Source organism: Myxine glutinosa, chromosome 1 (genome assembly GCF_964187855.1).
Source record: "Myxine glutinosa chromosome 1, kmMyxGlut1.1, whole genome shotgun sequence".
Taxonomy (NCBI): domain Eukaryota; kingdom Metazoa; phylum Chordata; class Myxini; order Myxiniformes; family Myxinidae; genus Myxine; species Myxine glutinosa.
The window spans coordinates 366,769,825-366,785,577 of record NC_136261.1 but is presented as its reverse complement, the minus strand read 5'-3'; the positions used below and the strand labels follow the sequence as shown (position 1 = coordinate 366,785,577).

At 43.8% G+C, this 15,753-nt stretch overlaps 1 protein-coding gene across 1 annotated transcript in view; it reads left to right on the top strand.

Annotated features, from left to right (window-relative positions):
* The window catches only part of LOC137419381 (B box and SPRY domain-containing protein-like), a 26,410-nt gene extending 11,708 nt beyond the window's left edge, over window positions 1–14,702 (top strand). Inside the window, exons 3-4 of the mRNA XM_068105457.2 lie at window positions 11,325–11,384; window positions 13,752–14,702. Coding sequence (XP_067961558.1) covers window positions 11,325–11,384; window positions 13,752–14,272 — 581 coding nt within the window. The 3' untranslated portion in view covers window positions 14,273–14,702. The remainder of the gene's footprint in view (window positions 1–11,324; window positions 11,385–13,751) is intronic.
* Window positions 14,703–15,753: the final 1,051 nt, after the last annotated feature.

Here is a 15,753-nt window from a genome sequence, read left to right as displayed (position 1 = left end):
GGAGAGCACGTACACGTTGAGGCATGCTGTTCACGAGATTTGCCAAGGTTTGGACAGGAATCGCTTGCCATGCAGTGACAATAGCCTGCTGCAATTCACGCACAGAGGTCGGCTGCTGGTCCAAGTGGTCGATTTGACGCGTTAATTCTGCCCACAAGTTCTTTATCGGATTCATATCCGGGGACATGGCAGGCCACTCCATATGCTCTACACCACGGTCAGCAAGAAAGTGTTGGATCATGCGAGCACGATGAGGCCGTGCATTGTCATCTTGGAAGACAAAGTTTCCTCGAAAGGCTGCACGAGCAAATGGAAGCAATGTTTCTTCCAGAATGGCCCTGTACTTGAACTGGTTCAGGTTTCCATTCAGAACAACCAGGTCAGTTTTGCCCCCTGCACGAAAAGCAGCCCAAACGGTCACCCCACCACCTCCAGCTTGGACTCTTGGCACTATACAATCTTTGTTGTAGGCTTCATGCACTTGTCTGCACACTCGGACGCGGCCATCTTGACGATAGACCAGAAATCTAGACTCGTCACTGAAGATCACGTGATTCCAGGGTCCTGGCTGCCATTGACGGTGCTCTCTGGCCCACTGCAATCGGCGCTGGCGGCGCTGTCTGGTCAGGCGTGGCTTTCTCAGGGGACGTCTGGCACGATAGCCTGCTTGAACCAGTCGTTGGTTGAATAGCCTTCTGGATACAGGCACATTTGCCAGTTGCTGCCACTCAGCCCCAAGCCGATTAGCTGACTTGGTACGGCCATTGCGGACTAACCGGTGCAGCTGGCGATCATCCCTCCTTGTGGTTCTGCGGGGACGTCCTGGCCTCGGTATTGGAGTAGGGACACCCCTCTGAGCATTTCGTTTCAGGATCTTTGACACCTGACCTTGAGTGATGCCATACTGCCGAGCAATAGCATGCTGTTTCATGCCGTAATTTCGTAAAGCCACCACTCCATGACAAACAGCATTGTCGAGTTGACGGACCATCTCCAGAGGAAGCGGCAATAACCTTTGGAGACGTGCAGCAGTTGTTTTCCACTAATACAGAACGCAACAACCCTTGTATACCCGACTGTGAAGCCAATCATCAAATGCACCTGTCCGTACATTTTGCCACGCCACCTGTGATATAATCCTGTTGTTGACTTCTTGTTGCGACAGACAATCAGTGACATGGTTCTTTTAACAAATAAATCACCAAAGTGAAAAAGAAACTCACCAGATTGATATACTGAGTTAAGAAAGTAAACCCAAGTCAAGAAAAAAAAATATTCCATATTAAATGCCAAGTCTGTATATATATATACAGGGTGAATCAAAAGTAGCACCCGCGCCCGATTTCTGTTTTTTCGGCTGTCAGATTCTTTCTGGGATGTCATGTTGTTAATAATTGTCTTGCATATTATTAATTTTCTTAGTTTATTTATTTTTGTTTTTGTTTTGCAGGTTATTGCTGAGAGTTTGGAAAGTTACTGAATTTGCACCAAATTGAACCATGAATTACCTTTCAATGAATCAACGCATTGCGGCCGTGAAACATTACTACAAATGTAATGAACAACCAACGATGGCGGCATGCCGTTTGGCACAGGAATTCGATATTAACCCACCCCAGGGAAGAAACATACGATTGATTGTCGAGAAATTTGAAGCAACAGGGTCGGTAGCCACTGCAAAGAAGTACGGTCGACCGAAAACGGCAACGAATGTAGCTAAGGCTGAAGAAGCCATCAGGAGACTGGAACAAAGTCCGCAAAAGTCAACTCGCCGTTTATCTGCAGAGTTTGAAGTGAGCCAATCAAGTGTTATCCGGATCCTTCACCAGAAAAATGGAAACCTTACATTCCACGCTTACTGCATGCCCTTCATGATAGAGATGACGACCACCGTCTTCAACTTTGCGAAGAGTTCTTAGCTAAACTTGACGAAGAGGACACAATTCTAGACAACATCTGGTGGTCAGATGAGGCATGTTTTAAGCTTAACGGCACAATTAACAGACACAATTGGGTCTACTGGGCTGGGGAGAACCCAAGAGTGACAGTTGAGAAGGAGGTAAATTTACCTGGCATGACAGTTTGGGCAGCCATATCTCCATTAGGGATAATTGGAACCTTTTTATTTGAGTTCCGTAATAATTTTCCCACGAATAAATGGTTAGATAAACATGTCATTCATTTATTTCTACCTTATTGTACACTGTAATACAAATGGCAAACAAACACTCAACTGACAGATATATATATATATATATATATATATATATATATATATATATATATATATATATATATATATATATAAACAGAAATCGGGCGCTACTTTTGACTCACCCTGACTCACTCACTTACTCACCCTAATATATATATATATGTATATGTATATATATATATATATATATATATATATATATATATATATATATATATATATATACATATATATATATATATATATACTGTATATATATATATATATATAAATATATATATATATATATTATATATATATATAATCATTGCTTTATGATCTATGCATAACATAATTATATTGTGGCAGTTTGTGGATGTGGCCACGACATCATACATTTCCGCACCCTTCCAACAGCAAACCAGAGCAAAGCCGTAGAATACCAGAGTTCGGCGAACTCGGTTTGAGTGAAAATGAACGTGATTAGAGGATACGTGACCACATGACTGCAAGGCGCCATCTTGTTACTCATCTTTTCCGAGCGAAGCACTAAATCAAGTTGAACACCAATTTAACTGATTTGTCCTTTTCTTGTCCCATATATATATATATATACAGACTTGGCATTTAATATGGCATATTTTTTTTTCTTGACTTGGGTTTACTTTCTTAACTCAGTATATCAATCTGGTGAGTTTCTTTTACACTTTGGTGATTTATTTGTTAAAAGAACCATGTCACTGATTGTCTGTCGCAGCAAGAAGTCAACAACAAGATTATATCACAGGTGGCGTGGCAAAATGTACGGACAGGTGCATTTGACGATTGGTTTCACAGTCGGGTATACAAGGGTTGTTGCGTTCTGTATTAGTGGAAAACCACTGCTGCACGTCTCCAAAAGTTATTGCCGCTTCCTCTGGAGATGGTCCGTCAACTCTACAATGCTGTTTGTCATGAAGTGGTGGCTTTACGAAATTACAGCATGAAAAAGCGTGCTATTGCTCGGCAGTATGGCATCACTCAAGGTCAGGTGTCAAAGATCCTGAAACGAAATGCTCAGAGGGGTGTCCCTACTCCAATACCGAGGCCAGGACGACCCCGCAGAACCACAAGGAGGGATGATCGCCAGCTGCACCGGTTAGTCCGCAATGACCTGTACCAAGTCAGCTAATCGGCTTAAGGCTGAGTGGCACCAACTGACAAATGTGCCTGTATCCAGAAGGCTAGTCAACCAACGACTGCTTCAAGCAGGCTATCGTGCCAGGCATCCCCTGAGAAAGCCACGCCTGACCAGACAACACTGCCAGCGCCGATTGCAGTGGGCCAGAGAGCACCGTCAATGGCAGCCAGGACACTGGAATCATGTGATCTTCAGTGATGAGTCTAGATTTCTGGGCTATCGTCAAGATGGCCGCGTCCGAGTGCGCAGACAATTGCATGAAGCCTACAACAAAGATTGTATAGTGCCAAGAGTCCAAGCTGGAGGTGGTGGGGTGACCGTTTGGGCTGCTTTTCATGCAGGGGGCAAAACTGACCTGGTTGTTCTGAATGGAAACCTGAACCAGTTCAAGTACAAGGTCATTCTGGAAGAAACATTGCTTCCATTTGCTCGTGCAGCCTTTCGAGGAAACTTTGTCTTCCAAGATGACAATGCACGGCCTCATCATGCTCGCATGATCCAACACTTTCTTGCTGACCGTGGTGTAGAGCATATGGAGTGGCCTGCCATGTCCCCGGATATGAATCCGATAGAGAACTTGTGGGCAGAATTAACGCATCAAATCGACCACTTGGACCAGCAGCCTGCCTCTGTGCGTGAATTGCAGCAGGCTATTGTCACTGCATGGCAAGCGATTCCTGTCCAAACCTTGGCAAATCTCGTGAACAGCATGCCTCAACGTGTACATGCTCTCCTGGATGCTCGTGGGGGTTACACGAAGTACTGAACTGTAATTTTACTGTCGGTAATCCCAGTCGTAATTTAACTTTTGTTTTTGTTAAAAAAAATTTTGGCTAATGTGCAAAATAAAGAGATACTTCTGGAAAACGTCCGGAAATTTAGCACAGTACTGTCCATGAATTGAGTTCGATATCAGTTTACATCACTTTCAAGGATCAATTTATTTGTTTCGAAATGTCAAATGTGGTTTTTGTTTCTTTTAAAGGTCACATTAACAAAATCTAGAATAATTTCAACATAATTCCAATGAACTTTTGGTTCTAAGACATCTTGAAAAGTAAGTTCACCCCCACAAAAAATATATTCCATATTAAATGCCAAGTCTGTATATATATATATATATATATATATATATATATATATATATATATATATATATATATATATATATATATATATATATATATATATATTGTTGCGGATATGAGGATTGGATTTTTTTTATTGTGTGCTTTATTATTATCATTGCTTGATTCTGGCCCCTCCTGCCTCCAGTGTTGTGTAAAGGTCAAAGGGCGTTCCGGTAGTTAATTCCATAAAGCATACATTGAAGGACACTATAATACCCTTGTTCAGTAGCTTATATATTTATTATGTGTTTTAGATTAAGGCTTTGTCTTCCATTAAAATGACACTCCATTGCACCAAGTGAAAAAGATAGATTCCCTTCATCTTTCATTCCCATTCCCAAAACCTCCATTTCCCCTTTCGTCAATTGCCATTCGCATTGCCAACTACAATTGCCGCCATTGAACATGTGCTCGGGTTGGGGAAGAAAGGCGTGCCCGCCCGTCGTCATCAAGGGCGGAGCCAGAGGGTCGCGCGACCAACCATGGCCGAGGTGAGCACACCGATGGGCATGTCCTGAAGGCCGGCGGCTTAATCGCCGGAGGCGTTATAAAACCGCGTGCGCAAGAGTGACAAGAGAGCAGAGCTGAGTTGTGAGGTCCATGAGAAGAGCAAAGCGGAGTAGGAGGTCCAAGAGAGAGCTGCGTAGAGAGGTCCATGACAAGAGAGGTCCATGACAAAGAGAGGTCCATGACAAAGAGAGGTCCACGACAAAGAGAGGTCCATGACAAGAGTGGCGGTTGCATCCACAGCAGCTTGAGCCACCGAAACTGCATCCCCAGCAGCTTGAGCCACCGAAACTGCAGCCACTGCAGCGTGGGGCCTGGACGGCAGTTTGGAGCAGGGCCGCAAAGGAACGGCGGCTGCCCAATGCGCCGATCGTGCTGCAGGACCCGTTGGACCTCCACCTCCTTCCAGCCAATCCACTCTGCAATTCCCCGTGTGAGTCAGTTTCTGTTTGTTCTGTCCTGGGTATTTAATTAAGTTTGTATAAGCTAGTAATTTTCACTGTGTCTCTAAAATCTTCTGTATATTATTTTATTATCTTTCCTTCTCCTTGGTTTCTTTGAGCCTGTAAATAGTAATAAATAGTAATCGTATTTCAAACCTTTTTTTTTGCCTTCGTCTTCCTCTTCTTCACATCCGTGTCATCTTTGTCTTTTCCCTCATTGAATAGCTGTGGCGCGATCTGGCCAACGTTCAGGGAATCGGGCTTAGTCGGGGAAAAACTGTTCGGCCGCGGTGCCTCCGCTCGGTAAACAACATCTTATCCGCGGACCGTAACAATATATATATATATATATATATATATATATATATACACACATATATATATATATATATATATATATATATATATATATATATATATATATATATATATATATATATATATATACTGAAACGCAAAAGAAACTTACCACCTTTGAAACCTTTAAATATCAACAATAACACTTCGTGTAGTAAATGTGTGAACTTATTTGTGGACAATAGTGTCCTCACTGTCAGACAAAACGGTCACGGATGGTCACTTGAACCTTCAATGGTCACTTCATAGCACAGCTGTTGAACAGCCGTTTTGACTGTCAGTGATTAGCCAAGGGGTACGGGATGATTTTAATGAGCTGCACGTGATGTCTTGATATTGGCTTTAAAAAGCCCAGTGCAAAATGGGCATTTCAATCAACATGCCACGATTGTCAGGGGATCAATGGCAGCGTGCCCTGGGCATGCTGCAAGGCGGACTGAGCTACCGTGAGGTGGCACGTCGCCTTGGCTGTTCACACCAGACGATATCGGCCCTGGTGGACAGAGACACCCTCCACAACTCTGCAGATGACAGACCTCGATCAGGGAGGCCAAGAGTCACCACTGCAAGGCAGGACAGGCAGATGGTCCGAAGTCACCTGCGGGATCGATTCCGTCCAGCATCCCGCACTGCGGCAGAAACTCCGGGGCGTGCAAACCCACGGATCTCCAATGATATTGCACGAAGACGACTGCATGACTATGGTCTGACTGCCAGAAGACCATACAGAGGCCCCATGATGACGGCTGCCCATCGCCGCAACCGACAGAGATGGTGCCAGCAGCATCAGCGGTGGACCTTGGTGCAGTGGAACGAGGTCGCTTTCAGCGATGAGTCAAGGTTCTGTGTGGACAGTCCTGATGCGCGTGAGCGTGTCTGGAGAAGAACTGGCGAGCGATATGCCGATTGTTGCGTGCGTCAAGCCAACAGGTGGGGTGGCCCAAGTGTGATGGTGTGGGCCGCCATATCAGGCCGGTACAGGACGCCACTGGTGGTTGTGGATGGGAATCTTAACGCCCAGCGGTATGTGGATAACATCCTGCGACCTCATCTGCTGCCATTCCTGCTAGACCACCCAGAACTGAGAACCTTTCAACATGACAATGCTCGTCCCCATGCTGCTCGCTTTACCACTGCATTTCTCCAAGGCGAGAACATCAACACCATGCAGTGGCCTGCGCTCTCCCCTGACCTGAATCCCATAGAGCACCTGTGGGATGAGCTTGGGAGACGCGTAGTTGGCAGGGCCAGGACACGGGCAGAGCTGCTTCAGGCATTGAGGACTGAGTGGGACAAAATCCAGCAGCAATCCATCGAAAGACTGGTAGGCAGTATACGCCGACGATGCACTCACTGCCTGTATCCAAAACAATGGTGGCCACACACGCTATTGAAAGGGGACTGACATTGCACCCTGTGCTGTTCTGTACTGTAGAACAAACTGATGAGATGGTGTATCTTGGTCAAAAACTTGACATGTCATCAATAAAATGCCAATGTTTCAATTAGCAATTGTTGGTTTGTTTTATTTTGAACTGTTACAATTTTATTACATTTCAAACAAGTGGTAAGTTTCTTTTGCGTTTTCGGTCTTTTTGAAGTTTTTTTTTTTTTTTTTTTTTTTTTTTTTTGTATACAAGATCGAGGCTCGTGAAAGAGCGAAAATTAATCACACAGAAAGACAAACAGACACATAAAACAAATAACATCGAGAGCGGTAGACAAGATGGGGAGAGAGGGGGAAGGACACAAACACAACATTTGAGAGCAGGGACCGAGAGACATGGAGACATCGAGAGATCTGTGGGAGGGAGAGGGCTTTGGGGGGGAGGCATGTGAAGGGGGGAGGCATGTGAAGGGGGGGAGGCATGTGAAGGGGGGGGGGGGGTGGGAGAGGTATAAACATATGGACACTGCCAGGATTTCCAGGAAATAAGTTGGAATTTCAAACAAGGTGGATCTGGGGTGAATTAGTGGGGGTAGAAAAGATCAAGGTTATGGATGGGGGAAGATAAGAGATGGTGGTGAACAGCTGTTTTAAAGACCTGGAGGGAGGAGAGGGATTGAAGGGAGTGTGGGAGTTTGTTCCACAGGCGGGAGAAAAGAGGAATGAAAGAGTGAAGGTGAGCCGAGAGCCGAGATTTCGGCAGTTTAACCATCAGAGGGTTGCTGGCAGATCTTGTGCGACCTGTAGGAATATTTGAGGGACAGAGCACGGAGAGAGCTGGGGGAGCAAGGCCGGAGAGGAGTCGGTAGAAGACAGAAAGACCACCTACCTGCCTGCGGTGAGTGAGTGAAAGGCCCTCAGAGATAGCTTCATCGCGGGAGATTCCAATGATTTTGAAAGCTTTGGATTCAACAGCGTGAAGCCGAGCCAGGTGTGAGGCAGGAGCACCAGCCCATAGGGGAGAACAGTATTCCATTGAGCTGCGGATGAAAGCCTTGTATGTGGTGAGGAGCTCAGGTGTGCCGAGGAAGGACTTCGCACGACGGAGGATGCCCAGTCGGCGACTGGCTTTGGAGGCCAGCTTGGAAATGTGGTTTTCCCAAGAAAGATCATGGCAGATAGTGAGACCCAAAAGCTTGAGTGACAGAACTTCTTGGAGAGGATTGTTGAGAAAGTAGATGGGAGGGTTGTCCAGTCGATCTTTTCGGAGAGACATAGTAAGAGAGTGAGATTTGGCAGGATTGAAAGACATGTTCCACTTGTTTGACCAGTCTGTGATTTTGTCCAGGTCTTCAGAGAGTGAGGAGGCTGCAGACTGCCTATCTGAGGGAAGAGGAATGGAGCGGCAGAGAGTGGAGTCATCAGCAAAGAGATAGAGAGGATTTTCCAGAGAGTCAGAGAGATCATTGATAAAGACCAGAAAAAGCACAGGGCCCAGCACACTTCCTTGGGGAACTCCAGCCTGAACAGGAAGGGGAGATGAGAGAAATCCATTCAGGGCCACACGTTGACTACGACCAGAGAGGAAGTCCGCAAGCCATGCATGGAGATTTCCATGGATACCATAGGAGGAGAGTTTGGTGAGCAGAGCTGGGTGCCAGACCGTATCAAAGGCCCTTGATATGTCAAGGGAGACAGCTCTGATTTCCTGTTTGGCATTCAGGACCTCCATCCATTGTTGAGACAGTAGAAGCAGCATGTCCAGAGTAGAGTGACCTGGTCTGAAACCAAATTGATGATCAGAGATCAAGCCATTGGAGAAGAGGAAAGATTTCATATCCGAAGCAATGATGGATTCCATGACTTTGCTGATAATTGGGAGCAGGCTGATTGGTCTGTAGTTGCAAGGATCTGTTTTTGCACCTTTTTTGTGTAAAGCGGTAATGTTAGCTGATTTCCAGGATGCTGGCAGATGACCTTGAGCAAAAGAAAGGGTGAAAAGAACAGAGAGAGGGTGAGATAGAGCGGCAGAGCAGGATTTTAGGACCCGTGGGCTGATGCCGTCTGGTCCAGTTGCAGAATCAGAGTCGAGGTTTGACAAAAACTCCTCCACCTTGTCAGGAGAGAAGGACACAGAGTCCAGGAGCATTTGGGTTCGACTGGGAAAGGTGGGAACAGAGAGAGATGGGTTTGGGACTAAGGATTTCGAGGCGAACACAGAGTTGAGGCATTCGGCTTTGTCACGTGCGATGTCAACTGTGTGGCCATTTGAGGTAAGGGAGGGGATGGAGGGGGAACAAACACCAGAAACGGATTTGACCAGACGCCACCAGGATTTGGAGGAAGGAGACAGGTTTGAGAGTTCATTCTTGAGTGAGGAGAGATAGTGCTTCCTGGCACTCCTGAGGGTAGACACACACTTGTTCCGAGCTTGGTGGAAGGAACTGAGATTTCCTTCAGTTGGATTCGCCTTCCAAGAGGCAAAGGCAAGTTGTTTCAGGGCAACTGCCTCACCACAAGATTCAGTGTACCATGGACGGGAGGAAGGGTAAGACAATTGAAGGCGAGATGGGATAAATCTGTGCATGAGAGAGATCAGTTTGCTTTGGAAGAATTCCCAGGAAGAATTGATGTCAGAGGCAGTGGAGATGGGAGACCAATCCAGACGATTGATGGCTGCTTGAAGACCGTCCCAGTCGGCCTGAGTGAAATGCCAGACTCGTCGACGCTGAGGAGGCTCTCTGAGAATGGCCAGAGAGATGTCCACTTTGACAAGCACATGATCAGAAGAACCGATTGGAGCAGAAGAAGAGCAGCAGACATTAGCAGGGAAGTTTGTCATAACCAAGTCTAGAAGAGAAGATACTCCATTGGCTGAGATCCGGGTCGGGAAATTGACAGATTGTGTCAATCCCAGTGAGTCACAGAAGTCCTTTGCTGAGGTGCCATGACTAGTGAGAGAGGAACTTGATATTGACTAAGTTGGTCAAAATGGTCAAATTTTTCGGTCAAAATGCCCATTTTGCACTGGGCTTTTTAAAGCCAATATCAAGACATCACGTGCAGCTCATTAAAATCATCCCGTACCCCTTGGCTAATCACTGACAGTCAAAACGGCTGTTCAACAGCTGTGCTATGAAGTGACCATTGAAGGTTCAAGTGACCATCCGTGACCGTTTTGTCTGACAGTGAGGACACTATTGTCCACAAATAAGTTCACACATTTACTACACGAAGTGTTATTGTTGATATTTAAAGGTTTCAAAGGTGGTAAGTTTCTTTTGCGTTTCAGTATGTATATATATATATATATATATATATATATATATATATATATATATATATATATATATATATATATATATACATACATATATATATATATATATATATATATATACACAAAGAATTAAGTTAAGCACCCCCCCCGTTTTTTTACAACCTCGCACATTACAAGTTTGTTGTCGTCAAAACAGTGTAATATACCCATGATATTGCTATATTTTCTGGAGAAGTGATATTATGGTCACATAAAAACATAACAATCATGCCGTTTTCAATATTTTATTCTGAATAATTTAAGGTGAAATTTTTTGGGAATTTTAGGCATATTTTCACCTCAATTTAAGTATGGAGCTATAGGTCCATCACGGACAGTGTGGATGACGTTTATGTTTTCTAACGTACAGTCATTGTTCTGAGAAGACCTCTAGCGATCTTTGCGTCAATAACGTGTGTAGGACTCACGTGATCGGATCACTGACTCAACCAATCACTTTTTTTCACTTTGATCACTCAATTTCATCAATGGATAATTGCTAATGTCATACCAATCATTATTTGATCTCACATACCTTAGAATATATGCCAATGTATACATATACACAAAGAATATATATTAGGGGGTGCTTACCTTAATTCGTTGTGTAGGGGTGCTTAACTTAATTCTTTGTGTATATATATATATATATATATATATATATATATATATACAGTATATTTAAAATATATATATATATTATCGTTGCTTTATGATCTATGCATAATATAAATGAGTGCATCCTTATAAACAAGTTTGGAAATTACAAAACTTGCAATTTTTGTTCATCCTCATTCATTTTCACAGAAAATCTGCTGAAGGAGCTGACATTGACTGGGATGGACAGAATCATCTTGAAACGTCTTTGTAAGTTGAGGGAAATGGAACAGGGATATATATATATATATATATATATATATATATATATATATATATATATATACAGTCACGTGAAAAAGTAAGTACATGCCATGTAAAGTTTTAACTTTTTCAACATATTTCAACATACAGCTATTTGATCTTCATTTCAACAATGTTGATAGATAACGGTGATATAATACAACAGGTATCATGAAACATTTGCATTTTGTAGTCCATTGTATAATTTAAATAAACATAAATGCAAATTTCGCATGTGGAAAAAGTAAGTTCACCCTTGGCTCTAAAAGTTGGTATTGCCCCCTTTGGCAGAAACAACCTCAAGTAGGCATTTCTTATAACTGTCTACCAGTCTCTGACATCGACTGGGAGAAATTTTTTCCCACTCCTCCATGCAGAATTATTTCAGCTGTGTGATGTTTGAGAGATTTCTTGCATGCACAGATCGTTTCAAATCCCCCCACAACATATCGATGGGATTTAGATCGGGGCTTTGACTTGGCCATTCCAGAACCCTCCATTTCTTTCTTTTCAGCCATTCCTTGGTGGATTTAATGGTATGTTTAGGGTCATTGTCATGTTGCAAGGTCCACCCTCGGTTGAGCTTCAACTTTCCAACAGATGTCCTCACATTATCCTCAAGCACCCTCTGGTACAATGAAGTATTCATAGTGGATTCCATGATGGTGAGCTGCCCAGGCCCTGATGCAGCAAAGCTGCCCCAAACCATAATATTTCCACCACCATGCTTTACAGTTGGTATCAGGTTCTTGTGGTCAAATGCTGTCTTTGGTTTTCGCCAAACATGTCTTCTGGTACTGTGGCCAAATAGCTCTACCTTTGACTCAGCTGTCCAGAGCACATTGTTCCGGAAGTGCTGGTCTTTGCCTCGGTGTTCATTGGCAAACTTTAGTCTTTCCCTGATGTTCTTTCGGGACAGCAAAGGTTTCCTCCTGGCACACCTCCCATGTAGATCAAATTTGTGCATCCTCTTTCTACAGTGGCAAGAGCTACCTGTAGGTCCCGTGATGACATTCTGGGGTTCTTAGAGACTTCTTTCAGCATCTTGCGGTCTGCTCTCGGGCTGAACTTGCTGGGACGGCCAGGCCTGAACAAGTTGGCAGTTGTTTGGAATCTTCTCCACTTGTCGATGATCTTCCAGACAGTCGAATGATTGATTTCAAATTGTTTAGAGATCTTTTTAAATCCCTTCCCAGACTCCTCGGCATCTATAACCTTCTTTCTGAAGGCCTCAGAGAGCTCTTTTGATCTAGGCATGGTGACGCCACACACTTCAACAACAAAGAGCAAACCAAACTAAACGTCTGAGGTTTAAATAAGACAGGTTCCTCCAAGATCCTCTCTGACGATGTCCTAATCATTTGCACCTGACCTGGTGCACCTGATTCTAATTTTAGGTATTTGAAGTAGTGTTAAATGTAGGTGTGTACTTACTTTTTCCACATGCGAAATTTGCATTTATGTTTATTTAAATTATACAATGGACTACAAAATGTAAATGTTTCATGATATTTGTTATATTATATCACCTTTATCTATAAATATTGTTGAAATGAAGATCAAATACTTGTATGTTGAAATATGTTGAAAAAGTCAAAACTTTACATAGGGTGTACTTACTTTTTCCGATAATCCGATGGTGTTGTGTGTGTGTGTGTGTGTGTGTGTGTGTGTGTATGTGTGTATGTGTGTGTATGGGTGTGTATGTGTGTGTATGAATGATCTGTTGTTTTTTGTTGGTGAGTGGTGAAGGTTATAAAGGTTGATGTTTGTTTGGTGCTGTGGATTCTGGATGCGGAGGTGTTGTTGTAGTCTGCGTTCGCACTGGCTGGGGGTGGGGGTCTGGGTATGTACGCATCCAGGTGTAGTTGCTGCATGTGGATGTGTATGTGCCCCTGCTGGCCCACCTTAGCTGACCGTATCGAGGTTGAAGGGCCGAAACGGGATGATGCTGAGGACCTCGACCGAGGACCCGGTCAGTGCGGCACACTTGTGACCAGGTGTGTTTTGAACTTATATATATATATTATATATATGTATATGTATATGTATTTGAGCGATGTTTTCAATAAAGGTCCTTTACATGTTCAAAGGGAACTTCACAGACTCTGTTAAACCCACTTTGTGGTTTGGTTTGCTTGGTTCTATGTTGGTTTGCCCATAATATACATGCCATCTATAGGTGTGTGTGTGTGCACATGTCATCTTCAATTATGAAGGATAACCATTGGTTGTAGTTATGGTAATATTTTATTTAATGTCAAAAAATTGACGTGTTCGTTTGTCTGTCTAAAAAAAAAAACAATCTGTTGCACTGTCTCACTCTCTCGGCAGATAGAGATACCTTGCGTCTCGACCCAAACTCTGCAAATCCACGGATCCTGATCTCCCAGGACCACCAGACGGCGACTCGAACCAGGAGCAACAATCCGTGCCCTGGACACCCTGATCGTTTTGATATTTGGGATCAAGTCCTTTCCACTGAGAGTTTCTCATCGGGACATCACTACTGGGAGGTCGATGTGAGTTTGAGTCCTTTTTGCACAGTTGGAGTCGCTTTAAACTCCATGGAGCGGAAAGGGAGAGGCAACAAGTGTTGGCTGGGATGGAATCCTCAGTCATGGTGTGTACGGAAATGGTTCGACGTCTACTCAGTAATGCACAACCATCATAAGACTCCCCTGCTCATGTTGGGGGAACCTGAACGGTTCGGGTTCTTCTTGGACTGTGAGAAAGGAGAGTTGAGATGTTTCGGGGACTCGCAGGTCCTGCACGTGTTCAGGGGGGACTTCAGGGACTCCGTTAAACCCGCTATATGGTTTGGTGTGTGTGGTTCTGTGCGGTTCTGCTCATAATTACTTCGTGATTTATATTATTTACATAAGAGCAAGGGACAAACGTCAAGGGAATGAACGAACAGAAAAAGATGAGTGGCAGGAGCCGAAGAAACACTCAAAGTGGCAAGAAAGATCGTTCAGGCAGGAAAGGTTATTGCGGTGATCATGAGGATCATGGGTCACAATTAGGGATGACACAAGGTGGTGGTGCATTCCCTGCGTGAAGTCCTGGAAGGAGACAGAACAGCCTCTGGAAGGTGGTTCTTCAGATGGGAGAAGCGAATCCTATTATAGTTGAGATGTGCAGTCAGAGGAAAGTTTATTTCGCGAGACGTACAAAGCGAAGTTGTTCTAGGTTCAAAACAATGAAATTATTTAGTAGTGCATGATGGAGTGTTGAGTGTCTGTTTAAGGTTGGTCGCTTGTGGTAATAAAGTTTGAAAAAGGTAATAAGCTGTTTGTTCTTTTCATAACCGTAATCTAGATGAAATGTTTGTAAAGAAGAAGAAGAAAGAACCACCTTTAGAGGCCATTTTTCCCCCAGAGAGGGGGTTGGCCTCTTTCAGGCACATTGGTCCCCTTTTTGAAGCAATGTTTTATGGCCAGATGCCCTTCCTGCCGCCAACCCTGTTAGACGCCTCTTGCGACACACAGGGAATTCCCAGTGAACTGGTACTCAAATTGCCCTGGTACTCAAATTGCCGACCTCAGAAGGATGACAGGTTGAGTCAACCCCCCTGGCGTTAATTCAGCGACCAACCAGGATTCAAACACCAGGATCCTAGGATCCCAAGCCGGCACCCTAACCGCTAAGCGAACACCTGGCTGCTCTGGAGAGAATGGATGTTCTATATAATTCATTCGATGTTCTATAGAAAATCCATTAAAACAATTATATAACTTGGTTATTAATTTACTCCCAGGGAGTCCAATTGTGGAGGAAGCCATCATGCAGTTTGTGGCAAGAGCAACTGGACTCATCTCAGGAGCAAAATAGGCTCTGTAATTTATTGATTTCCAGTATATATATATATATATATATATATATATATATATATATATATATATATATATATACGTATATATTTATATATATAAGTATATACATACACACACACACACACTCGTATATATTTATATATATAAGTATATACATAATACATGCATACACACACACACACACACACACACACACACACACACACACACACACACACACACACCTCCATTTCTCTTCCCTGCTCAGTCACTATCCCTTTAGGCTGAAATAAACCACTACACACAACCTCAACCTACACCGTTCGACGTGCCTCCATAAACTTCCTCCATATCCAAAGCGAGCCTCTCAAGGCAACCTGGGCCACTCTGACACACATCCTCCGTCTTTCTGCACGACACACTCCAAGCCGAGCAAGAAATGCAGAAAAGGAATTGGCAATATACTGCCTCCAGCTCACTGTACTTTCCTCTCTTCCTCTCGTGCACCTCCTCCATGCTCT